Source organism: Aythya marila (genome assembly GCF_965140915.1).
Source record: "Aythya marila genome assembly, chromosome: 1".
Taxonomy (NCBI): domain Eukaryota; kingdom Metazoa; phylum Chordata; class Aves; order Anseriformes; family Anatidae; genus Aythya; species Aythya marila.
In genome coordinates this window covers 185,648,745-185,676,714 of record NC_139042.1, presented here as the reverse complement: position 1 = coordinate 185,676,714, position 27,970 = coordinate 185,648,745, and the positions used below count along the sequence as shown (strand labels likewise).

The following is a 27,970-nucleotide window of genomic DNA, read 5'->3' as shown; positions in this document are numbered from 1 at the left end:
CGGCCCCGCGGCGCCCGGCCGCAGTCACTTCCTCCGCCGTGCCCATCCGGCTCCGGGGTCAGCGGCCGCCGCCGCGGCGGGACGGGGCTGAGGGGAGCCGAGCTCGGGGCGGGGGGGCCCGGCTGTCGGCGCGGCTGTCGGCCCGGAGGTAGGCGCTGCCGCCCGCCGCTCCCTGCCCGCCTCCCGCTGTCACCTGCCGCGGCCGGGCGCGCGTGGTCGGGCCGGGGAGCGGGAGCTTGGGCACCGTGAGGTGCGCTGCGAGCGCGGCGGCTTCGCTCCCTCCTTCCCTCCTTCCCTCCCTCCCCGCCGAGGGTGCGCCTGGCCCGCCGCGGAGCCGCTTTCTCGCCCTCTCTTTCTCCCGAAGTGACTCTCGGTTTGCTTGTTTTAGCAGGACCGCGCTGCTGGATGTAGAAGGGAAGTAGGTGGTGCCCGCGGAAAATGCCTCTGAGGGACAAGTGCTGCCAGACTGACCACCATCACCATGGGTGCTGTGAGCCAGGTAGGGCGAGAAACTCCGAGAAACTGAGGTGATGCGGCGGGTGCGCATCGTTAGGGAAAGTTCTGGGGTATCAAAAGCTTTGGGTTCTGTTTGGGAAGGTTTATGTGTTCTCCCACTGTCACGTTGACGTATTGAACAAAGATCACTTCTCAGTTCCTGCAGGACTTGTCAAAGTGCTCAAGCTCTCAAATGGGCACTGCGTACAGTGAGCGCAGGAAGGCGAGAAATTATGTAAATACAACATTTGTGTTTCCAAAAAGCATGCCATTTCAAGTTATTATTATAAAAGACATTTTTGACGGTCTCTTGAATTCATTGAGTGTATCTTTACTTTGAGTCTCCCCGGGTGAGCTCTGATGAACTTGGGGTCTTCTTCTTAAGTGTCTACCAAAACAAATGAACAAAAAAAAAAAACACAACAAAACACAAACCCTAAAAGTCCTAAAACAACTGTATGCATCTACTGCTCTGTGACACAGAGGATGCTGTCAGTGGAAAGTACTTTGAGTGCTCTGAAGTTTCAGTTAATTTGGTAGGCTTCTTTTTCTAATTGTTATGCCTGCTGTTATAATTGGAAGCACAGAAGGAAATGTGGTTCCTTCCTTGTTGACTTACTCTAGAGCTTATAATTTGGATGCTTTCATTTATGTTTCAAAAAGAAAGGCATCAGGTTTTGGAATTAATTGTTGAAAGCCTGTGCGTGGCAACTTTGATTTGAAAGCAGGTATTATTCAGCTTGTAGAAACACTTCTTTGTGTTTAAGATTTTGAGGTTTTGAGTTGCTTTAATGCTTTATAAAGGGTAAAATACTATTCTTGCCTTACAAATAATAGTGATGTGTTACGTATGCTTCATATATGTCACTCCTCTTGATGTCAGTGGGTGTTGCACGTGCATACTAGAGGCAGTATACAACCCAAAGTACACTAGTTTGAAGAATATGGAATAAGCTAGTACGATGTTATTGTGTTAGAGATCCCTAAACGATGAGCTGATTTGTAATGGTTGTTACATGTTTGTGTATAATAGTGTATAATGGGGCCAGGAGAGTTGCATGGAGTGTTCATTTTATCATTCTTTTCTTTCTGATGCTCTTTCCAGCTTGAATTTATTTATAACCTCACATTGAAAGGCATAACTTTTCTGTTAAAATGTTTAATCTATTTGCAATTAATAAACCTAAATAGTTTTAAACTGTGTCTCTATTGCTCTTCATTAAAAATAAATTTCTTACACATGCTCAGTACCTTATTTAGAAAATTGAGACCTTACAATGGAGCTAAACGTCCTACCAAGTGGGCAACCGATTTATGAAATGACAAAGAAGACCTAACTAGTGATTTTGCACACGTACGCTTAAGTAGGTGCTCTTATTCATGTAAATTTGTTTTTTTCTCTGAGCAAAGCTTAGGTGTCTTATGCATATGCACCAATGGAATGCTGTTAATTTCCACATGCATAAACACTGTGTATCAGAATAATAATCATCATCCTGATCAGTAAAGAGTTTTAGATCAGTTTTAGTTGTAATAGATTTTATGAAGACTGCGGGATGGAATGAAACTTCAGAAGTAAGATGTTAGTTCAGCAGTTTCCTTGAACCAGAAGCATTTCTTGAACTTTTTTTTTGTTGTTGTTAAAAGTATTATAATAGCTGTAATTATAATAGCTACTACTTAAATATGCTTATACCTTGTTCTGGTCATTGCTGAACGGATGTGAATTCAGTGCTTAGGTACGTATTGACAACACACGAATCACACAGGGCACTCTGAAGAAATATTTGGTAAAGCTTTTTTGTACATTTGTTTTGTTGTTTTGGTTTAAATGATTGGAGTCAAGTAGGCTGTTCTGGGGAATTGCCTTAGTTGATGGAAATTTCTTATTAGTCATTATGGTTTTGTATAGTTGTTTTTGTTTGATTCACATAGCTTTGAATACACATTTTCTTTAAATAATCAAAATGACAGTGTGTTGTCAAATTTTTTGATTCAGTGTTGATGAGAATTTTTGAGCAAGACAACTTGTACTGTAGTTGTGGCCTTCTTTTTATCAAGTTTACTGTATGCACAGAAAATATGTAACCTAATAAAAAATCATCTCAGTTTTCTCTAACAGCTTATCCTTTATGTATTTCAGTGCATATGTTGGAACCTGGTGATCCTCCATTGTTACAGCAGCCTCTGCAAACATCAAAATCCGGTATTCAACAAATCATCGAATGTTTTCGATCAGGTATGAAACCGTTCTTGACTCTAAAAAAGTTTATTACCTTGTTGTGAGGGTTATGTGTATTTAATATGTATTAAAACAAAAGAGCCACCAACACCTGAGTTTCTGCATAGTTGCAAAATATTTGTAAGTTTTTGGCATTAGGTGCTGTTCCCTTTTATAAGGGTTCTCATATAAAGTAGTCAAGATACAGCTCCTGCAGTATAGTTAACTTTCAAAAATACTTTTTTAAAAATGACTTGTTTGGTGTCATCCCTCCAACTGCTATTATTGATTTGTTTATATTGAAACTCTTGAGAGGCTGAGAAAATTCAGTGTTTGCCTTGAACTTTTTAATACTGCTGTATCATCATACTTTTAAGGTGTTTATTGACTCTTTTCTGGAGTTGCAAATCATAGCAGTGAACCTAAGAATAACAACAAGTGTTTGGATGAGCATGCCGAAGGTGATTGAAGCCTGCAATATTTCCCAGCTGGTTCTACACTTCTGATGTGGCAAAACACGCATTTTATTTTTACAACCCTTATTGCAAGAACATAGCAGTTGTTAATATATATAAGTATAAAGCAACAGATCATTATATATATATGAAGTAAATGTTTCATATGTAAGTCGTTGATGATATGTAATGGGTTGCACGTGAGCTGAGTCCTGTAGAATGGCACAATATTCAGTTTGTTCTCCACTTGCATTTAGAAACTTAATAGAAGAAGGAAAACTGGATGTGAGAGTCATCATTAGTAACCATTTTTATGTGTGTTTAAATGAGATTCACCTAAAGCCTCAAATATGTGTGGCAGGCTTCTTTCACTTGAGGCAGATTAATGGACTCTTTATTGGAGATAGCACAAGCTAATCACAAGTAATCTGTCCATGGGCTGCTTCCAGGTTGTCCTCGCTGGCATGTGTTAAATTGACGGCTTACCTTGGTCTCTTCAGTCATCTGCACCAGGGGAAGTTGGACAGAAGGCAAAAGGACCTTGAGCAGATTTTACTAGTTAGTTTTGAACAAGCAACATTTCATTATGCTAAGAAACACTTTTGAAACCTGTTGTATACTTAAAGAAATAGGTATGAAAGCCGGAGTGTTCTCCATTTAATCCAGTTTTAGCAGAAGGCTTCTTCTGTCATTCAGAACATTAAGAATAACAAATGAATTAGTAGCTATTTTCTAATAATGATTCAAACACAATAAAACATAACAAACAACATTCTAATACAGAATTCTGTAACTCTGTAATAGAATTGAATGTTCTTGTAGAAGGAAGTGGACTGGTGAGATTTTTCTGAAAAGTTAAATTGCTTGCTAAAGGCGTAAGCTTGGGTATTTCTGCCAGAGAAGTATTTGTTATGACTGTGCTGTAACAGTTTCTTTTGACAATGGTGTTATTCCTAGCATCTACATTTACAAATATTAACAGGATTTGACAAAGTATCACTTACTCCAATTAGCTGCAGCTACAAAGTGAAGAAGGCTTAAAAAAGCTGGAGGCAGCATATGCTGGCAGAAAATTAACTGCTTGTTGCTGCAACCTGCAGTTAGTGAAGAATGAGGAGATGTTTGCTTTTTCTCTGCCTGATGTGTCAATGAAACTAGTGGATGTTTTAATTTATTTTCTGTTTCCAAAAGTCAGTAATAGTCTACTGTTTAATTCATAAAGAGCAATTAATATTTTACTGCTACTTATGAAAAGTTTCACAGTTAAATACGGAAGGTTTGAAACCAGAGAGACCACTGTGTCATCCATTCACATCTCCAGTATAAGTCCTTAAATCTCATCCAGTAATTCATAAAACCAATGATTTGAATTAGACAAAAAAAAAAATCAGTCCTGAATGGAAGAGACTGAACTGTCAGTATAACACAAGAGAGTGCAGGGGAAGAGAGAATGAGAGACTTGTGTGTCCCATTGATTGGGGAAATAGTGGTGAATTAGATGTTGTTTTTTTTCACTTGAGAGGGATGTTTTTGGCTAGGGCACACACCAACAGCAAAAGCCAAATTTTAGTTTGTGTGCTATCACCAAGTTGGAGGCCTTTTTATTTGAATTATAGTTAGTGATTCACTGGAATTTTATTTATGTGGAGCATTTTCAGTTTTGTTCAGCTGGGTTTTCATTAATGTTTGTCTTAAAAATGCCAAAATATAGCTGTTTGAGGGTGAGATTTCAGTACCCAATGTGCTGTTTGGGGAACTCTACAATTCTTAACTTTGGTATATTTCAATAAATGGAGAAATTTGTCCAGTAGTCTGTTGTCTGTAGAAATGCAGGTCAGATGAAGATTATGTTAGTAACACTTCAGGAAAGAGCCTGTGGGAGGAAAAAACAGTCTTGGGCAGTGGCCTGGGAAAGGCATAGCCAAGGCAAGAAACTGGATGGTAGCCTCAGATAGTCAAGTCTGGATCCTAGGTTTAAGTAGCTGAAGAAGAGAAGTCATTGTGCTTTGCCAAAACTCAGTTGTAAAAAAAAAAAATAAAATAAAATTAGACTTAGAAATAAAAAGCTGTCTATGTAAGGCTTACTCAAAAAGTTTGGTTTAAGAAATAATTCTGCAGTGTGATTCTAAGTTTGGTCTTTAAATGGAATTCTTAAGTGCCTCTGATGAGTGAAAATTTGAACTTCTGTTTGGGCTGGAAGAATATCTTGATGCCATTTTTGCTGTTTCATAGTTGTCTGAGATATTCATTCTTTGCCCAGTTTCATTATGGTTTTGCTTGTTTGACTAATTTAGATTAATTTTGATTTATTCCTTTATAAGAAAAATATCAAATTGGAGAAATTAGCTGAATTTGTTTAGCTAGTGTTTCCTTCTGGTTCAGCACGGGTAAGTATTCATCATTTATCAATCCTTTGCTAATTGTAGGCATTATGTACGTAATTTTAGCAAGATGTGAAATCTGGTCTTGAAGTGTAACTTAAACTCCGAACCCTTTAATTGTTTAAGGATTGGTCTAGCATTGTTGGTGTTCTCAAATTCCTGCCCTTCTTACTCTTGCGGGTTCTTTTTGGAATATACAAGTGTGAGAAAACCTGCACATTTTGTCAAATTAGTTGTGTTTTAACAGAAAAGTTTCTGACTTAAATTACTTGTATTTTCCTTTCAGCAGGCTGAAAATATGTCTCCAATTCTATTTTCTTGCATAAGCTCAATCACTTTGATCTTGGGTCAGGTGCACAGATGTAGTAACATTGATGTTGACCTGTTAGTTGCTCTCTGAGTCTAATTGTATGCTCTGTCATTTTTTGCCTTAGTGCTTTAAAAAAAAAAAAAGTGAAATAGCTGTAGGTATCTTGCTTTCTTAACATTGTTAGACAAGCTTAAAGAAAAAACACTGCAGACCTGTTTAAATGCTTGAGTTGCTTGTCCTTTGCTGTTAGGCAAATGTATTGCAGCAACCAGGTACCTCAGTATGGAATCCTTTTTAATGTTAGCTTTTGTTTGGGTCTTAAAAAACGGTAACAACAGGCATGGAGAAGGCTGAGGTACTCAACAACTTTTTTGCCTCAGTCTTCACTGCCAGTTAGGCTTCCCATGTCTCTTGTTTCTTTGAACCTGTAGATGATGGCTGGGGGAGCAAAGTCCCTCCCAACTGTAAATGAAGAGCAGGTTTGAGACCACCTGATGAAACTGAACAGCTACTAGTCCATGGGGCCTGGTGATATGCATCCCAGGATCCTGAGGGAACAGGCTGGTGTAGTAGCCAAGCCTTTCTCCATCCTATTTGCAAAGCCCTGGCAGTCGAGTGAAGGCCCCAGTGACTGGAAAAAGAGAAACATCACTCCCATTTTTAAAAAGGGTAGAAAGGAGGATCCAGGGAACTACAGACTGGTGAGCCTCCCCACTGTGCCTGGCAAGATCATGGAAAAGATCTTCCTGGAAGCAGCGTCAAGGCACACAGAAAACGAGGTGATCCAAGACAGGCGGCATGGCTTCACCAAGGGCAAATTGTGCTTGACCAATCTGGTGTCCTTCTGTGATGGAGAGACTGCATCAATTGACAAGAGAGGACCAACCGATGTCATCTACCTGGACTTCTGTAAGGCATTTGACACAGTCCCATGTGACATCCTGGTCTCCAAATTGAAGAGAGATGGATTTGATGGGTACACCATTCAGTGGATAAGGAATTGGCTTGAAGGTCACACCCAGAGAGTGGTGGTCAATGGCTCTATGTTCAGGTAGAGGACAGTGATAAGTGGTGTCCCTCAGGTGTCTGTCTTGGGACTGGTGCTGTTTAATATCTTCATCAATGACTTAGACAAATGGGATTGAGTGCATCCTCAGTGATTTTGCAGATGACACCAAGCTGAGTGGTGCAGTCATACACCAGAAGGAAGGGATGCCATCCAGAGGGACCTGGACAAGCTTGAGAAGTGGGCCCATGTGAACCTGGTGAGGTTCAACAAATCTTAAGTGCAAGGTGCGGCACCTGGGTCAGGGCAATCCCAGACATGAGCACAGACTGGGAGAAGAACTCATTAAGAGCAGCCCTGAGGAGAGAGACTTGGGGGTTCTGGTGGATGAAAAGCTCAACATGAGCCAGCGGTGTGCACTTGCTGCCCAGAAGGCCAACTGTGTCCTGGGCTGCATCAATGGAGGAATATCTGGCAGGTGGAGGGATGTGATCGCCCCCTCTGCTCTGCCTTTGTGAGGCCCCACTTGGAGTGCTGCATCCAAGTCTGGGGCCCCCAGCACAAGAAAGATGTGGAGTTGTTAGAGCGAGTCCAGAGGAGGGCTGTGACAATGATCAGAGGGCTGGAGCACCTCTCCTAGAAAGAAAGGCTGAGAGAGCTGGGGCTGTTCCCAGAGCCTTCTCTTCTCCAGGCGGGAGACCTCATTGCAGCCCTTCAATATTTAAAGGGAGCTTATAAAAAAACAAACAAACAAACAAAGCTTCCTTCCAACCTGTGCTGTTCTGTGATTCTTTAATAACTCATTGCTCTTTCACTATAAGCTGTAATGTGTGTAAACACTTTTTTTAGACTAGTCTTGTTTTCATAGTGAAACTGTTTGTGTGTATCATAAACAGTGCAATGAAAGCATTAATGCAAGATAAAATGCTGTTGAAATTGTCGTGTTTTAAAATGTTTCTGCTTGCATGAGCTGATTTGAGTTAGATGAACAGAAAACCTTCTTTTAAGTGTAATGTTTCTTTTATTACAGGAACTAAACAACTTAAACATATCTTGTTAAAAGATGTGGACACTATTTTTGAGTGTAAATTGTGCCGGAGTCTCTTCAGAGGATTACCAAATTTAATTACTCATAAAAAGTTTTATTGTCCTCCAAGTCTCCAGATGGATGATAGTAAGTTTTACTAATTGTAATACTTGTGTTCATGTCATAGTTTGATAGCTAGATTTTAGGCCCAACCTTTTTAATGAAGGGTGTCACTATTAACACTTTTTATTCCTTCTTGTCCTTTTCCTTTCTCATTTCTTCTCTTTATGGCGGAAGATACTGAAGAGTATGCCAAAGGATTGGGAAACTGAATTTGATAGAAAAGCTTGGATCTAACAAGGCATTTCAGTTTTAGATCAGCATATTTTTTAATTATCTTGGTCTCTGTTGACTAGGTCAACATTGCAATGAGTTTTTTTCTTCCTTTATTAGTATCCTCATGCCTCAATACTTAAGCAAATCACTAGTTTCTTAATTTTTTTTTTTAGGTGATTGTTTTCCCACACTGTGTCAGCAGGTGTTGTGAAGGAGAAGGTGAAAAGACTAATACTGTCTCCCTCCTTAAATTAGTGTGTTTGGCCAGATGCAGAGCCCTAGAGCTTCTCTGTGAAAGGGATGAGTTGTATTTGCAAAGCAGTATTTAAGTGCATCTGACCTAAATGTGAAAGTTTCTAAGCAAAATAAGATTACCCTGAGTAGACTTCCAGTCCTGCTCCTGACATTCTAACCTTCATTTAATTGTCTGCTTAACTGATGTTTTTTACTGTTCACTAAGAAGGGTTCAAATGACAAGAACAATGCTATGTGCTCCAGATGAAGAGAATAAATGCTCTGAATAAAGCTATATAAATCCTTATGTTTTATACAAAATTGAGAATGAAGATTATTGAATGAAGTGGGAATTTTTTTCAATACATAAAATTAAAAGCTAGTGACATTATTATAGGAATAAAAATTCAGTAGTCCTCATAGCAAAAAAATTCCTAATACCATTCCCTGAGGACTCTTTTGAGGTACTTTGCGTAGTCATTGGATAGTATGAAGAGATGGTACAAAATAGGGATGACTTTTTACCCGTGATAAAAATTATACAGACAATCCCCATTTGAAGCTGACTGCAAAAGGTGTTAATAATTCAGTGTTAAAACATGGTTCTGAGCAACAAAACAGCGTATTTCTTGTTGTGACACTGTTTCCTCTGCTTCAGAATGTAGAAGGAATGACCCTCACTCAGTGTGGGTTTACTTTACTCAGGAAATAAATTTACTAATACTTCTTTTTCTTCTAGGTAAAATACACATAGCATCATTGTGGTAGCCAGGGATATAAATGTTTTGAAAAACATTTGAATAAACTTTTTTGAAAGTAGGTATATTAAAACAGTACTTCACAAACTTCAGCTTGCAAAGTTTAGGTTACTGGTATCAGGCAAACAAGGAGAGGAGGATCCCCATATCATCCTTTCTTGCTTTTTAAGTTCATTTCAACTCCTTATCAAGGCAGAACAGAGGGTGAACCTTTGGGTAAGCTGAGTGGAGTTATTTCATGAAATATTATTTCACTGAATTTTTATTCTTTTGAGAAATTATTTTTTCCTAAATTCAGAATTTGTCCTTACGCTTACCATACTGTATCACTAAGCCTACTAACTGTTTTGGTAGTGCTAACATCTTTCCTTGCCCCAGAAATTCTGTCTCATCTACTTCTGTCCTCATGCAGTGCCCAGGTTACACAGATGTTTCATTCTTTCTTAAGGACTATTCAGAGTTCATGAAAAAGAGCTTATTTCTGGAAATATATTTCTCTGTTGAGAACGCCTGTTTCCAGCAGTAGGAAAATCAGCTTCTAATGATGCTTCAGGCTTAGCTGCACACTGGAAGCTTAGTCCTAAGGACATAGCTTAGTCCTGTGTCCTTACTTTTGCAATTGATACAGCTTCTTAGATAACAGTTTAATTCCTGACAAACTAATTTTTAGCCTAGGTGGTTTTCATGTTAGCACACTAGAAGGATGTTCTTTCAGTCTTGGCTTCTACTAAAAATGTCACTTGTGCTGATATGATAAAAATGATTACTCAAAGCCTGTAAGTATAAAAGGTCGGTAAAATAGTAAAAATACATGGCTTATGCAAACTTGGTGTCTGAGTAGACACAGTGGTAAAAAGGCACTTTGAAATTTGTAAAACTTAAATAATTAAAGTTACTAAATGATTTTAAAATAATACTTTTGCTTTTTTTTTTTTTTCCCAGACCTCCCAGATATAAATGATAAACAGAGTCAAGCCATAAATGACCTCCTGGAAGCAATCTATCCAAGGGTAGACAAACAAGAATATATAATTAAATTGCAACCTATAGAAACTAATCAGAATGCTGTATTTCAATATGTATCAAGGACTGATAGCCCAGAAGAGAACACAGAAAGTAGTAGTACTCCTGATCAAACTCCAGTACAGACACAGGAACCCAGCACTGAGCAACCCAAGACTGTTTCAGCTCCAGCTCCAGTGGGGGAGACTGTAGAATTACCTCCTGCTGATCCTGTTACAAACAAGGTGATACCTACTCCTGAAGAACAGCCTCCAGCAGCAACTCCTGAGTTGGACTCTTTGGATAATTCTGATTTTGGCCACCAGCTGATTTGTTGCCTTTGTAGAAAAGAATTTCATTCCAGACGCAGTGTACGCCGGCACATTAGAAAAGTACACAAAAAAAAGATGGAAGAGCTAAAGAAGTACATAGAAACAAAAAAGAAACCAAATCAGTGCTCCACAAAGGGACGAAATAAGAACGTTCTTGTAACATTAGGTAGAAGTTGTCCTGTGTGTTATAAATCATTTGCCACAAAAGCCAACGTAAGGAGGCATTTTGATGAAGTTCATAGAGGATTAAGAAGGGATTCCATTACTCCTGATATAGCTACAAAACCTGGGCAACCTTTGTTCCTGGATACAGCTTCTGCTAAAAAATCTTTTAAGACCCGAAAACAAAAGTCGTCTTCAAAGGCTGAGTACAATTTAACTGCGTGCAAATGCCTTCTGTGCAAGAGAAAATATAGTTCACAAATAATGCTGAAAAGGCACATGCAAATTGTTCACAAGATAACTCTTTCTGGAAAGAACTCTAAAAGAGAGAAAGGACCCAACAATACTGCCAATGGAACAGAAATAAAACTAAACGTTGAACCAGCAGATTCTGTAGAACCTTCACCCCCTTCCATTGCTCTTTCTCCACAGAATGAATTAAAGGGAACAAATCATTCAAACGAGAAAAAAAGCACTCCGTCAGCACAGAAAAATAAAGTTAAACAGGACCCAGAAAACCCTAAATCAACCTCTAAATCAACCACTAAGTCAACCTCTAAACCAACCTCTAAATCAACCAATGCATCTGCTGCAGGTGGCCAGCAAAAAACCAGGAAGCCAAAACTTTCAGCTGGCTTTGACTTCAAGCAACTTTACTGTAAACTCTGTAAACGCCAATTTACTTCAAAACAGAACTTGACAAAACACATCGAATTACACACAGATGGGAATAACATTTATGTTAAATACTACAGGTGTCCGCTCTGCTCGTACGAAACGCGTCGCAAACGCGATGTGATAAGGCATATAACTGTAGTTCATAAAAAGTCACCGCGCTACCTTGGGAAAATAACTGCAAGTTTAGAAATTAGAGCAATAAAAAAGCCAATTGATCTCGTTCTAAATAAGGTGACAAAAAGAGGCCCTCAGAGGGATGAAACAAAACAGATTGGTTCCAAACAGGATGTCACTTCTAATTCGCCCAATAAAAAGTATGAAGGAGCTGATGTTGGCATTGAAGTAAAAGTAACAAAAAACTTTTCTCTTCATCGATGCAATAAATGTGGGAAAGCGTTTGCCAGAAAAGCTTTCCTAGAACATCATAAGAAAACCCATAAGGCGAATGTATCTCATTCACCTGAAGAAAATAAAACCAAAGGCAGAAGTACAAGATCTAAAGCTGTTGTCTGGTGAGGAAAATATAGTGTTTTGTCTTTTTTTTTTTTTTTTTCCAAACAAAACAAAACCACCATATTTTTCCATAGATTTTATGGTTTAGAGGCTTAAATACTATGATATATGTCAAAGCGGTTTCTTAATTATTTTTTTTTAGTTTTTAGGAAAAGAATTAATTTCTAAATTTTTCATTGCAGCAAACTGGAGTAGAATATAGATTAAAGTGTACAAAGTTGACTATTTAAATTGTTTTTAAAGCATCTATTATAGTCAAGCTAACATAAATACATGTCTAAAATAGTATGCTTTTAAATTATCTGTGCCTTTGTCTGGTTTGAATAACTTATCCTGTTAATGAACAGCTCTGTAACCTAGTTGAAGAAGTGCTAAAAATACCATGGTAAAAGCTGTTGACTGAAAATGTCTATGATGTACAGTAACTATCTTTTTTTATATGTTTCATGCATATTAGGCTATAACACATGTTCTACCCGCAGTAGGACATAGAACACTTCGATTGAATGTAATTTGGGCACTTAATTGTTTTGATTTAAAATCAGTTTTGAGTTAGGTCCCTGTGAACACTTAAAATCACCAAATTTAGGATTTGATTCTTTTAGTGCTTATTTATACAAGCACAAATTCAGAGACTTCTGGTCAGTTATTTTTTGAAGTTTGAGTCTCATAAAGATTTTTTGTTTTAAGCCTAAATATATGTAGAGGTCTGGCCAAGAATTTTCTAAACTCCTGCTTATATGGTACACTGGGAATTGTTTTATACTTGAGAGTTGTATTTGTATTTTCTTAGTTTTCCAGTGCCTTTTATATTAAATATGACCTGTTTTTTAAGAGGACCTTTCAAAAAAAGGAAATATTGTGTATTTCAGAGTGATTGACTCATGCCTAAAGGTGTGGGGATTGTATAAAAAAAAAAATATATAATGGAGAGACATTAGCAATACCTATAAGAGGTTTTAATATTCTTATTTAGAAATAGCCTTATAACATATTTGGTGGAAAAAAAAAATACAAGTATATGTGCCTTGCTCTATATTTTTACTCTGAAGTGGGAGGTAATTTCATTTCAGTTCAGTTTTTGTAGTGTTAGCTAGGCTAAAATGTATTCTGATCTGTTCATGGCTTCATAACAAATCCTGGCTGAATGGAATGGAACTGGACCCTGAATTATTGTAATTTTAAGAGGAAAAGTGACTTGTATTTTGATGATGAATTAAAAATTTAACCTTGTAAATTATTTATCTTCTGTAATTTCAAACAGAATTATATTGGTAAACGCAAAGCATTAATTTATTCCCATTTCTCCTCAGATAGGTTCAAGTGATGTTCGGAAAGTTTGGAGTTCATTTGCATGAAAAAGACTTTAATGTGGTGTTGGAACCGCTAATATCTTGATAATGGTACTGTGAGGAGGAAATATTTTCATAAGCTGTTGTTTTCTTACTAAATTACGACCATTCTGACTGCTTGTTAGACAGTGCTTCCTCCCAAAACACTGCAGTAGTTGAAATACACATGTACTTCTAAATGAGCAGTTAACTATGCTTATGTCTATGCAGTTGAGGTTTGATACGTGAACTTCAAAAAAAAATAAAATACAGAGGCAACTTAAACAACAGCTTTGGAAGAAGACCTCATTTAGGAAACCATCTTCAGAGAGCTCATCGTACATACTGTTCCTCCCTAATAGCGCTAACTGATGAACAGCTCTTAACTTTTTTGTGAAATCTACTTTGGCAATTGTTGTGTTATATACTGTTTAAATTTATTACAAATGAATGTATAAGAGCAAACAACGTAGTGTATATTGGCTGAATTGTACTAATTTTTAGTATTTGCCATAACATCAGTTTGTTCATACTGACTAATTTCCCAGTTGTGGGACGTTCTGAATTTCACTGTATTACAGTTGCTTCAAAGATCTCCGTATTTTTTCCATGTGTGGTTCATAGGACAACTTGGTAAACATCTAGGATGTTTACAAGAATATCCACATTCCTCTGTTCTTGAATTTTTTTAAAAAATTTATACACAAGCACTTTAATGATAGTTGCAGTTTATATTTTCAGTTTATTTTTTGAAAGATCAACACACTAATGTTAATATGAAGGTAGTGAATATTTGCTGATGTATTATAGACAGACAATCTGTGCACAACCACTTATAATGTTAGTTTATTTCTTTAAATATTAATAAAAAGGGAGGATAGTATGGGAGAAATTCAAAGTAATTTTTCTCTCGATATGATGAATGACCACTATAGATAGCACTTGACTTTGTATAATTTGGAAAATGTTTTAGATCCTTTTTTTTTTTTTTTTTTTTTTTTTTTTTTTTTACCTTTTAATCAGAATTTTAGTAAAACTGTTGCATGCCTGCCATTATGGGATTCTTGGCAAGTTTTGTGCATCAGTGGTTTTGTTTTGTTATTTTTTAATTTTATTTTATTTTTTACTTTTTAGAAAACATTTTGTTAGTGATTTGTGTCAAATTGCTACAATTTGGAAGGTACTGTACATCAGAAGAAATACCATGTTTTTTATATAGGTTCACTCCCTTACTTAGGGAGGTGCCTCGTGTTCATATATACTTTTTGTATAAAATATATCTAAAAATGTTGATCACAAGATCAGAAGTAAAAATACTTTTTATGGATAGAGAAATATTTGGCCCTGTTAGTGCATTGCACTAAAAATACTGTGAATGGGAACTGGACTGTAGCTGTTGCTGGAAATGTTTTATATTGAATGTACATGCTGTTTTCTTTTTTTCTTTTTTTTTTTTTTTTGATAAATGTACTGTATTTGGTTGAAAATAAAGCAGACTGGAAATCACTTACACGTACATAAACAAGAAGATGTTGTTTTTGTAAACCTGGTATATCTGTCTGTCACTCCTCAAGCAGAAATTACATTGTTTGCATTTTTTTTTTTTGTAAAATTTTACCCTCTGATCATGGAAACTAGTTGTTTGTACTATTCTATTGTAATAAATTCTTTTGCTTTTGTTTTGTTCACTCCACAAGTGCCAAACCTTTCATAACATTTCTCCACATTGATGGTTGACCCTTGCTGTATTTTTAGAAAACCCTTTGATACTGGATTTTGGCATTTGTAAAGGTGTCTTGTAAAGGTGTCTCTTCTTTAGCTGAGCAAAGCTTGTTTTTATGATCCTTTTCCAACAAAATTGAATATTGATACTGAAGGAGATAGGCTATGCATTTCATTTTTAATACGAAAATTGCTGTACCTAGTTTGTGTTGAAGATTATGTTGGTGGCCAGCTAATGTTAATTCTTTATATGGTTGGAATATAAGAACTACCATAGTCATCATTTATTCTTCTCCAAAGGACGATGGCAAGCTATTTATGTAAGTGCAATTTAAGTCATGGCCCTGAATGCCTGTGGATTAAGATTAGGAAGTTAAAATGAAGAAATAGTGATAGGATAACTGTTCATTTCTCAGCTGAGCCTTTCTGTGGTTTCTGGTCTGTTTTGGGTGGGTGTGCAGGCTGCATCTTTACTTATTTGAAGGTGAAGGTATTCCTGTTTCAAAGGTAAGCTTTCTGCTAAGGAACCTCCAGTTCTGCATGCACATAGTTAACTTCAAGGGGAAAAAGATGTTTTTTGGGTAGTATATTTTCTTTTAACGATGTGGCTTAATAATTAGCGATTTTTTTTATTATTATTATTTTTGTAAATCTACTGTGTAGCTCTTTTGATGCACAAGAAAATAAATAACTGATTTGAACAAGCCCAACATATGCAACTTTTTAAAATCTTTTCATGCAACTCTCGTGAACAAAAGAAAAATGAGCAGGATTGCTAATTGCTTTTAATTAACACAATATACGTGTGTGTGTATATATATATATTTGACAAATCCTGGAAATTTGTAATAGAGCTTTGAATAAAGTGCCCACATGGATCTTGATTAGATAAATAGGATTCCATGTTAATGTGGCATGATATAAGTTGTTAACTAAGATGCAATCTTGCATAGGTCTTATCATTGATAAGACACGTTGGTTTGGCTTGTTTTGCTTGGAATGGCCAGAGAGAAATGTGAACTGTCTAGTGTGACTTCAGAAATGAAGCTGAACCTTGTGAAAGAGGTTTTGGTTCAGAGTGCATGTGACATACCTTATAGAAAACTTTGAGGGTGTTCTAAATGGTTTGTATGGAAGACTGACTAGTAAGGAAAAGAAGCGATACGTATCTTTTCTAATGCCAAGGCTATGAGAGCTAGCTTTAATGTCAAATTGATGTGAAACGTTGCGTAAAAGAGAAGTGAAAATAACTTGAGACTTGCTGAAGTTCCCAGTCTAATAAAGTGCTGGCTGCTGTCTCAAAACCACCTTTTCATTAGTCAATCGTCTCTTAGCTGAGAGTGTCTTTTCTTTGTGGCTTTATTTATTTATTTTTTATGTTTAATTTTGGAGGATTTTTTTTAATGTTTTGTCTTTTCTCTATGAAATCTTAGGTTCCAGGGCTTGAAATCCTTGTAATGTTTGTTTCACTCTCTTTTATAAGAGAGTTAAAGAAATTTGTAGTTGAGATGGTTTCTGGTCATTATCACCGTTTGCTTTTTGCTGGACTCCAGCGAGGTGAACTTGAAGCTACTGTGTGAAGAATTTGTGTGACTTGTCAAATGCTTGAAGTACTTTGGAAATGGGAGATGAGTTTTGACTGATGGCTGTAAGAATCTGTGGGTAGATAATTACATGTTTCCCTTTTGCTGAATAGGGAAGTACAACAATTGGTTAACCACAAACGTAGACATATATTGGTTGGGGGATGAGAAGTAGAAAGTAAATAACATTGCTTATTTGGATATCTAAGAAGTTGAATCTTTACAGTAGAAACAATTCTGCTGAGACACTGATAAATCATTTGGTTGTCCCAATCTCTTTTATGGAGGAAAAAAAGAATCCCTTTATTAAACAAGTGAGAAATTATCTTCTTCCTAAGAGGCTGATACAGGGCCTTGCTGACCTTGGAAGCTGTGAATCCAAAAAGTAAACAGATTTTGCCAACAGAGCTCATGTGGCTCTTGCTTCAGGTTGCCCCCCTTGAATTTGTAACTAGATTTTAAATAGGCAATGCAGTCTGTAACAGCTGGGCAGCTTCAGTGGTAGCTTCAGCAGTAAGGCTGTCTTCAGCAGATACAAACTATCCTTGGTATGAAAGTTTGTTCTAAGGAGGACTCTAATAAAAGTTGTGTTTTGGAAGTGTAAGGAACTTAATCTTATTAAAAATCAGTGTTCTTAATGGGATTTTGATTTGATTTCTAATTCTATCTTTTATTGGCTTAAAATGTTCTTTTCTATTAGTGCAAAGCTTTAATTCAGTTACTGATAAACTTAACAGAAGAAGCTTCTCATTTGAGCAGTAAATTACTCCTTTACATGGAAGAGCTACAATAAATGTGACACTGTTTCCCTTTCTGATATACACATCTATTCTTTAACCCTTTCATGCTACTTTGACTAATTTCCATAGTTTTGAAATACCAGTATGTTATGCTTGTATAATTCAGGAATTAATAAATATTATTGGCTACACCCGTTTCATTAGATAGCTACAGATTAGTTTGTGCAGCCTTAATTTCCTTTTATTATGAATTATTGATGCTGCAGGATTTAAATATAGAACTAGTGTTACAAATGAAGATTTTGGTTTTGATGCTAGAAGTCAGCAAAGTGAATAAATTGTCTCTGTTTTCTTAGGTGGTCATAGCTGTACAGGTGGTCAGCTTCTGCTTTAATATGCCAGCAGAGTAAAGTTGGTATTGAAAGCAGTGTGACGGTGAAGGTTTTTGGAGAAAGAGGGTGTTGACAATGTAGTCAGCTGTGTGGACAGTGGGGAAGGGGTAATTTATACTGGTCTCGTATCGGTTGGCTAGATGATAGATAATGGGACTTCAGTCATTTTGTTAATGGAGAACCCCTGGTGTTTGTGCAAGTAAGGAAACTTCCGTGAGGGACTGCTGGCTAGATATAGAAGTTCGGTACCCATCTTCAAAAAGGGAGTGGAGGGGAAGTGAATTATATGGAGTACTTTTTAGTTCCCTTTGTTTGGAGCTTGCAGAGCATGCTTTCCTGTATCCCTCAGTCACTGTCTTAAACTGGTAATTTTGTAGACACAAAATGGAATGCAGTTTGAGAAGTTATGATTGCTTGAGTTCATCGATCCCTTTGGGGATTGGCAAGATATTGGTAATCTTAATAAAAATGTTGTGAACAATATCTCCAATGAGGAAACAATATCATTGACTTCAGAGAACTTAGTGGGAAATGAAGATAGCCTGAGACTTAGATATCACGTAAGGCCAAGTACATTTTTCTTCAAAGCAGATTAAACTATGAAGTGTTTCACTGTGTTGCCAGGAGCAATGTTGACAGGGCTGTGAAGTCTGGATGATTGATGCGGGTATGCTGTTGTATCTTGCTATAAGGTTATTCTCCAGAAGTAGATTTCATAGTGTTTTTACTTCTGTTAGGGATGGGATTGAGGTTCTTTGCGTCAGTTGCACTAAATGTATTGGCATCTGGTAATACTGGTGGGTTTTTATGGTGGTGGCTTTCCTGCCACGTCAGTCTAAGAGAGCTCAGATTTACCTGGTCTGACCTCTCAGCGCCAAGCCTTTTCCAAGTAATAGCAACTTTAACTCTGTCAGCTGAACAGGATTTACTTTTCCACATAACTAATGTTCTTTGATCCTGGGAGTCGGTTCCTTTATTAGAAGCAAAACAATCTGCTTTGATTTTCCTGCAGTCGTTAATGCTACCTCGAAGAGTTCAGTGGGCTCTGATGCAGAATGTAGACAAATAAACACAATCTGTTTTTGTTCTCTAGGATGTCGTGGTCTTACAATTCTCCCCAGCTTTTCTGTGGCAAACAAAGGGATGAGTAAGACCATGAAAACGCTGGTTTGAAGTCACTCTTGTAGCAAGGCAGGTCAGTTACAGCTTAGTTTTAAAATAGACATGGATGTGCAAAACACAGTAATCATCTTCCTTCATTACATATCTAAATCTGATCTGTCACTCTCTCTTTGAAGGCACATAACTACCTAAGAATGAGCAAGCCTAAAATGGGCACATTTCATCATTTAACTGTATAAAGCCACATTTTCCAGCAAAAATGCATTCCTGATACTGGCAGGTCACAGAAGATCAATTATTTATATCAGTTATGAAAGTCAGAAGATGTTTCTAAATTCATTGAGGTTTCCCTGATTTCCCTGCACAATGTCAAACTGGTAGTAGATTAGATGTTATCTGGGTTCATACCATTTAAGTTCAGGAGTCTATACTCTTTTAGGGTACTTGTTCCCATCAGTATAAATGAGGAAAACAAAGTGCACACTTGTGACCTTGCTCAGAACTGAACAGGCTGTGGGTGACTTTTTTATTAGAGCTCAGTAGGTGAATGTGGACGCTTGATATGCAACACTTGCATATGGTAGATACCCCTGTACTATTTTTTTTCCTGTGTACTTGGGACTTGGGGATGGATAAGGATGTAAATATTAACATGTAAGGAAGGATGCACAGGAAAATCTCTTTAGCATGCTGAAATGTAATTGTTCATTTAAGTTAGCTCTTAAGTATAAAAACGAGAATGCTGAGGGAATGTTGATGAACTACTTGGGAGAATTTAGATAGCAAGACTGAGGTACATACATTTATCTTTAACTGGTGGGATTGAGATGACCAGAGCCTGGGTCAAAAGTGTCCCACATTCTCTTTTATGTGGTTATTTCACAGTGTGGAGGACTACTGATACGTGTAAGCTGTTAGAACACAAAGTATTAAAATGGAAGAATAATGCCTTATACTGGAGCAGAATATGATAGTTCAAATGTAGGAAACAACAACAACAGAAAAACAGAAGGTTGAAAATGAAGCACATTCTGCATGCTTTTTTTTTTTTTTCTTTTATTTCTTTTTTTTTCTTCTTCTTTTGTTTGTTTCTAATATTAGCTAACTTACAGTGGCTCCTGGTTGCACCAACTGCTTGCTGTCTCTCCTGAGGTTCCTCAAAGACGCTCCCATCATGACTGTAGGTTTTCATTTCACTGCAATTCTCCTGCTTCTCTTAGGAGTCCACTAGCGTTACAGCAGGCTCCCTCCCTCCTGTCTCTGTCCAGCAGCCTGGAGCCATTTCCCAGCTGACCATGTTCCAGCTGCTGCTGGGCAAGGACCCGCTCCCTTTTTGCTTCTGCTTAGCTAGGGCAATGCCAGCAGTTGTCTCACTGTGTCCTCTGCATGGAGGTAGAGCTATAGTGTAGAAACATTTGGAGACTGGTAGCAAACCTGCCTGTGAGGGCACCTTCGGTGACCTACACTGGCTAACTCTTGGTGTCCAAAGCTGGAATTGTCACTGGTAAACCTGTGACCCTCCTAAACTGCCTCTCCGTGGCAGGGTGTTATCACAGGGCAGTAGGTATGCTCTCTCTTAGGTCCCATCATTTACAGGAGAGTAGTGCCAAGGTGGACTGGTTTGATTCAAGTCTCTGGGAATTTAACATACTCTACAGGCTGTGTCTGGGGACTTCTGAAAAACATTGTAAGAGTGTTATTTATTTATGTAGATTTCTAGACAATGTGCATTTTCTTAATTAAAAGGTTAATTCTAATTATCCTTGCCTAAGCATCTGTCTGGGTCCTACTAAGGTGATTGATCCATTTTATGTATAATGCATTAATGATTTTGGAACGCTGAATACCTCAGCTAGCAGTACTGACATCTCACTTTAAAGAGTTTTGGCTGCAGTGCTATTCCTAAGAAGCTGAAGCCAACTGTTTAGTATTATGGATTCTTACAAGTGGAAAAGCTTGCAGCTGGTACTGAAAGCATGTAGGAAACGGGCTTGGAACTATTAGCAAATTAGGCAATATGAAAATAGTTTTGCATGCTTAAAAGATTTAATGGACTATTTTCTTAAATTTCAATAATGTCTGGAAGCTCAGGCTGGGATTAGTTCCATTTGTGCATGCCATCATTTCTGCAGTGTAACAGCAGGCAAACATCTCATAAATAGTACTTAATCTGTCCATTACTATGCTGAGTTACAGTTAAATTATCAATATTTCATGTTTCTAACTTCATAACTTGCTTTTATTCTACTTGAGGTGATCCTGGAGATATTCTACGCTGATTTGAAGATTTGTTTTCAGGGCTTTGTTTTCAGTAAGATGCTTGATAGTTTACAGTCAGCTTATCAAGATGCAATAATACAATGTTTGTTTTCCTTGTCATCTTTCTGTGAATGTTAAGGCAACTAACTGATTGCAGCAATGCAGAGCCAGGTGCTCCCTTATGTTTTGAGTGAGAGTGCCTTTTAAAAAAAAATTCCTCATGGAAAAGCACGTACTGAAGAGCATGGAGAGTGGCTTTTAAACTCTCTGAGAATGCATGCACAGCCATGGACTGACTCACTGTGGTAGGAAATAGCAAGCAATGTATTCACATTCTTGGCTTCAAAAACAGACTAACAGACTAGGATACTGCTGTATCTTGAAGTATAGAACATTATAATTTTATTTTATTTTATTTTTTTATCTTGGAGCTAATCTCATCTTTGTAGTCTGGTTTCCAATGCTCACAACAGTGTAGCACAGGGCATTATAATCTAAAAGCAGCAGGATCATCAAGATCATTTTTTGAACAGGTTTTGGGGACAAGACTTAATAAGTGAGTAAGAATCTCGTAAATGAGAGAAGGGTAGAACTATGTAGCTATGACATCCTGCTGCTGTACTACTGTAGCTAAATCTCTCATTCTTTAATTAAAAAACTTGCATTGTTTTTCTGTTTTCATCAGTGAGATGGTCATCTGCTTATATAGCTGTTTAGTCCTCAGACTATTTTTTCAACATTTCAGTGTTTGGCTGTAGTTGAATTATGCTGAACTATTTAGCTGCTGCTTATTTTAGCTTTTTTAAACACTTATCAACTCCACTTACTGCAAGTTGGAGGTTTTTTGACCTACTTCGATTGTCAGAGGTAAGAGTATGATTATGTAGTATGTAACATTGTGCAAGTTAAGATTTTGTTAATGTATCTGTTCTGAAACTGGCATTTGATAGTGTTGGGTCAGTGACTTTTTTTTCTGGAGAGCAAGACGATGCAAACCTCACAATTTGGGACATCAAAATTAGTTTATGTAGTCTCTTAAATGATTTTGGAAAAGGCAAGACAGGGAGAGATTGAGACAGGAATAATGTGGATCCTTTTATATTTATGCCTTTAAAAATAGATTAGAGGAGCAGTTGCCAGCAATAACATTTCCCTCCCTGCACTAGGCACATAGCAAATGGTTTGAAATCTTCAGGCCCTGTCCAACCCTACTTTTCTCACTTTTTCTGTGTCTGAATCAGAAATGAAGTGCTAATTTTTCTATTTTTTTTCCCTCTGCAGGTGAGGTTTGGTGCACTTGAATTATTTTCTCCCTAGTCATTAAATTGTCATTCTGAGCCAGTGAAAGGTAGCACAAACCTCACTTCAAATCATTAAGGGACCCTGTTGTCTCCTGCTGGGAGCAGGTTTACTGCCTATGGATGTGCACCTTATTTTTGTCTTCATTGCACAACAAAATATTTAAAAAAAAAAAAAAATGTTCAGCAGAATAGCTATGTAACTGTAGTAGGTCTCATGAAAGCACTTGAGGTTGGTGTATGTGTATGAATTGCTTTATAACAAGTGCATGCGAGAGGAACGGGATAGTTGGTGCCCTGAGGAGCTCACAGGCTTACACAATTGTTATTTTGTCTTCACTTTACTTAGGTATGAAGAGTGAAGGGCTTTGGACAAATGTTTTGTGTGTGGGCAGGAAGGAAACCAGGGCTATGATTACATTTCAGCTGTGCCTATCTGCTGTTACACTGGCAGGACCCCCTCCCTCCACCAGGGAGATGTCAGGAAAACGTGAGGACCCTGAGCCAGGAATGAGCCTGGCTGTTGAGGTGGTTACTGCAAAAGGAACGGCACAAAATCCAAGTGTGGGGTGTGGTGAGGGGTTGCTTGGAGCAAACTGGGCAGGGAAGCCCTGAGACCATGGAGAAGGAGGCTCTTTCTGGTGTGGCAATGGGATCTGCAGTGGCTTTTGAGGATGCGGTCAGATGTGACTGGGGAGCTGGTGTAGAGGATGCTTGGGGTCCTGCTGGGAGCCCGTCTGCACCTTCAGCCCTTTCCTAGGATGGTGAGGGAAGCACACAGCCTGAGCTCCCACTGGTCTGACTTTCAGAGGATTGAATGAAAATCACTTATCCTAGCCGGCGTTGTAGCTGTTTTCACAAAAAAAAAAAAAAAAAAAAGGGCATTTGCAGTGTCACCTGTCACCAAGCGTCTCGGTGCTCCTGCAGGGCTGAGTGACAGAAAGTTGTGGCTGGGCTGAGACCTGCCTCTGTAACCGCGAGATGGCAGCACACCGTCTGCTGTCGTGGGAGAGAGCCCGAGCGGGATTTTGGAGATGGCAAATCCACAAGTTGTGCTTTTTTTTTTTTTTTTTTTTTTTTTTTAATATCGCTGATTTCTGGAGGCACATCCGTGGGAAGAAAAAGATATTAACAAAAAAAAAAAAAAAAAAAAAAAAAAGGTGAATATTCTAAAAGTGAAGAGAAATGACTGTGGAAAGGCCAGACTTGGTCAAGCCTGTGTTGAAGGAATGAGTCATTATTGTGATTTCCCTAAACACTTTCTAGGTTGTGGTGTTTGAAATTCCTGAATATGTAAGGACAAGGGCTTTAAGTCTGCTTCATTGCATTCATTTCTGAATCCCGGCTGTGAGTGCTGGGACAGGGCTGGGGACGTTGCGTTGTCGCTCTGTGAGGTGTCATCTGCTCAGACACGCCCAAAATCGGCACACCAAGAGCCTGTGCAGTTCAACAGCATTCAGGCTTAGTGCTGTTATTTATTCCTTTGCTGAATATCAATAGAGGAATTGTACTTTATTAATGCGTTACCTTCTCCAAGCTTCATTTAACATCCCTCTGCTTTTAAAAAGCAAACTACTGACAGCAAAATTAGCTCTACCTTTTAAAATGCTGAAGCTTTATCTGGAGGATGATGGAAGAGATATCGTAAATAGAAATTGCTGCATTGTTATGTTATTTAGTGTCTGTAAACATGCTGTTTTCAGACCTTGAATACCATTATATTCTCAGACTTATCATTCAGAAAGGAGAAACACGGGTCATGTCTACAGAGAGCTATCATCTTCTTGAGCTTTTGGTAAAGGTGACTACCTAATTTCAAGTTAGCAAAGTCTCTGCCAACATAAAACCACACACACAAAAAAATATGCATTTAACATATTTTTCAAATAAGTACACCAGATTTTTTTTTTCTTCCCTCAGGCACCAGATGAGAGGAAATAACTCAGTGCTTCATATTCTGAGGAGTAACTGCAGGGAATGCAATAATATTTTGGTAGCTATGATGAGGCATACACAGGTCAGTGTATGGTATAGTGACTGCTCTGCGTCTTAGTGATGGCTAAAATCAGTAGTGCCACGTCAGTCCCTTGCTCTCATAGCTTGTAATTCTGCTTGAGAAGAAATGTTTGTGCATGCTATTTAAAATGTATGCAGTGAGCTGTTATTCTCTTTGTACACAGTCAAATCAGACCTCCTCAGGACATGCTGGATTTAATGCACGGATGCTGCTCAGTTGTCTGCGAGCCCATTTGCATGTGTGAGCACTTTCCAGCACTTTGTGTCGCATTTGTTGGATGCACGAAGTGTGCAGCTTAAATTTAGTGCTTATGTGAAATGACAGGATTGCTGCAATTGAGTGCTCTGCAATGGTAATGTCTGCAGTTCTGAACATCTAGAAATCTTGAATCAAGGTACTAAATGCCTAAATCACACACAAAATCTTAGTGCTGCCTTCTTCGTCTTCTTCTTTCTGCTTCTCTCTTAATCACAGCCACGCTTTAGCCCAGGTCAGACCTCTTGGTCCTCCTTATCTTGGAGATGTACAGGTAACTCAAGCTTGCAGAGTGAAGAGTACTCTGGGCTCTGGAGAGCTTCACTCAGAAGATTGTCCCATCCTTACACCCACCCCACCATGGCCCTTGTATGTCTGTTGCAGTTGTATCATATACTTCACAACCAGATGATATTAACAGATGTCTGACAGTGTAAGAATGTGTTTCTGACTTGTATCTGTACTAGAAGAGATTATTATTTTCCTACCAAGGTCTATGTATTGCTTTTAGGTGAGTGAAATATTACTAGTACCAGCAGAAAGTTCCTGCCTTTCAGTCTTTGCCATTCCCTTGGGATTTGCAGATCTTTCTGTTCTGGCTGAAAACAGCTGAAGTTCAACTGTTTAAAAATTACAGGGCATTATTTATCTATAGTGAAGGTGCTCTGTTCCATTGAATTCTTCAGCGTTGTCTCAAGAAAAATGAGAATTCATCTCTTTAAGGGAATGAGCTGTTCTCTGAGGGCTATCATTGTCTTTCTGATTGTATTGGTGATGACCAGTTACAGTCATTAGGGAGAAGCTGTTCATCCAATATGCAGAATATTTTTATCTGCAGAGGAAATGAGTTACCAGGATACTCCATCTGCCAAATTCACAGTTGTGGTTTCATTGCCAGCTGATCTACAGGACTAGTCACTCTCCTCAAGGACCTCTCAGCTTTTGATAAGCCCCGAGAAGGCCCTGATGTGTCAGCTTTCCTCCCATTTGCTGACAGCGTGAGCCACGGTGCTGTGTGCTGCAGTGCCTGGCTTTGGATGGGGTCTCATGGGGAGCCCCAGGCAGCTGAGTGTGGTGATGTACTCCCCCTGCCCCCTACCCTGGCCCTACACCTGTAGTTCTGCTCAGGCCAATGCTATCACTGGTGGCCGTGATGAATGAGTCTGGTCCTGATAGCTGAATTGGCCTCAAGCTCCATTTGGGGGAAATGGATCCAAGGGCTGGCGGGGCACGCACCAACCATATGGCTAGTGTTCAAGTATGACTAGTATGACTAACCATATTTGACTCAATCTTACCCCACAAATAGGGGGTAGCCCAGAGCCCATGCTGCAGGAGGCTGCATGCCAGGATCTTTCCCTTGAGCAGGGATTCCTCGAGGTTGAGGGATTCTTTACCTGCAACAAACACTCGGTAAATGACTAATACCTAGCTTGTTGAAACTTTGCAAGTAATTTGCTAAACATTGCTGAAACTTTGTAACCTTATCTAAGTGATATAAAGGATTGATTGTGCATAATATCCTTTAAGAATAAACAATAAAGTCTGGGATTGGGATAAGATCTGGTTGTATCTAGACTCCTTGGAGTTTGGATGGCAAAAGGGACTCCCTTGTGAACCTTGTGACTTGACATGAGAATCTCCCTGATGCTTTTAATCTGAAGCTGTCCTCTATGCAGTAAATAATCAAGTGAACTTGCTATCGTGAATCTTGTTAATGTTACGTTTACCATTAGAACTTAGTTAAATCACTGTTTTATTCAAGGTTAAGGTTTGCTAAATCACTATTTTTGTCAATAAATATATTACTGCTTCTCTCTTATGAGAGTGCATAATTCTGTTCATGACACCAAGTCTGTCCATGGTGTTGCGGGAGCTGTCTGCCAGGTTTGACATACTCATCAGTATGGATCACACCTGCATTATTCTGTCAAAATGGACTGCGAAGTTGATCAAATATCTGGAAGCGTAAAGGGGATGCGGGTGCTCATGGGAAGACCTCTGGCCACCACGTGCTGTGTGTCAGAGTACCTTGGGACCCCTTGAGACTTACTGAAATTCTTAATGAGATCTTCCTTCCCCTTTTCTTCCTGTTCCCGAGCCATCTTCATCACAGGGGATGCTTCAGATATATGTCAACTTTGATGTTGACAAGAGTAAGCCAGTTAATATGGATTGCAATTTTCCATAGGGCAAAAGGCTGGGATGTATTAGAAGAGGCATCTATGTAGAAACTTCGACCTCCTTTGAGCTGTGCCATAAAATAGCTACGTTTGATCCACAGAGGCTGTGATCTGTTCAACTTTTATGGCTTTTAAACATTGTTCCAATGCTAGCAATTTGTACAAGAGACTGTAAGTTAACCATGTGCTGCTACTCTATGATAGAAGGGTCAAAGCTGATGATAATTTTGGCATAGTCCTGTACTCCTCTTCAGAAAGATGCCAAGGGACTACTCCCTATAAATTATATAACTGCCTGTAAAAACTGGTAGAGGAGTATATATTTGGATAGAGATGTCAAGGAACAGTTAAGCTTTTTACATATTGTCTCCGCTATCTTGACTATGTAAGTTTTTTTTAGTTCAACATCAGTTTACACCTTGGTTTTATGATTAATATTTACTTCTGCCTTCATACAGGTGTCCTCTAGGTTTATGAGTCTGGAAAGGACCATTGCAATCAGATAATCCAACCTGAATATCCTGCCTAGGCTTGTGCCTACATTAGACCTGTCACCTCTCTGGCTGACTTGCAACAGGTTACTGAGAAAGATCTCCAGTCTTGACTTTAATATTAACCTCCTATTGTTTGTTCTTGCTCTCTCTCCCCCACTCTCTCTTTTATAATATCCTCTGTTACCTGTCTCCTTCTCCTTTTGGCAATTCCTATCATGCTTCGTGCAGATGGAGCCCCTTTAATCTTTAGTTAATTGCTTTCCTGTTCTTCTAATAAAGCCTGAAGACTATTTTTTTTTCAGTAAGGAAAAAGGATTTTGTGTTAATTAGCCTCTGTGCATATGTTTAGAGAAAAAATATTTGTGGTTTTGTGTGGTGGGACAGTAGGAGTCCTGAATCTAATCTGTGTTGTATGTCAAGGATTCATGAAGCTGTTATATAACATAATTAATTTCAACTTTTATTTTCCATAGTAGGTGCTATGCTTTCATTATAACCTGAGAATTGAGGGTTGGTCTCTTAATACAGTGGCCCAGCTTTTGTAATAAACTGTTTTTTTGGTTTCTGATACAGTTATCTCTTTCTCTTGGTACCTTTTGCCCTTGCCTGCTCAATAATAAAAAATTGAGATAGTTTAAATTATATATAGTAAGTACAACTACAA

At 38.3% G+C, this 27,970-nt stretch overlaps 1 protein-coding gene across 5 annotated transcripts; it reads left to right on the top strand.

Annotated features, from left to right (window-relative positions):
- Positions 1–70: 70 nt before the first annotated feature.
- On the top strand, positions 71–27,583 carry ZNF800 (zinc finger protein 800). Of its 5 annotated transcripts, none has more exons than XM_082782668.1 (7): positions 71–148; positions 389–499; positions 2,639–2,734; positions 7,899–8,042; positions 10,166–11,909; positions 24,278–24,374; positions 27,271–27,583. In XM_082782668.1, the coding sequence occupies exons 2-7, from the start codon at positions 439–441 to the stop codon at positions 27,316–27,318; spliced, it is 2,190 nt and encodes a 729-aa protein (XP_082638794.1). In that variant the 5' UTR covers positions 71–148; positions 389–438; the 3' UTR covers positions 27,319–27,583. The 5 variants fall into 5 exon arrangements, with proteins under 5 accessions (XP_082638794.1, XP_082638795.1, XP_082638793.1 ...); XM_082782669.1 differs by having other exon boundaries at positions 105–148; positions 392–499; XM_082782667.1 differs by lacking the exon at positions 71–148 and having other exon boundaries at positions 250–499.
- Positions 27,584–27,970: the final 387 nt, after the last annotated feature.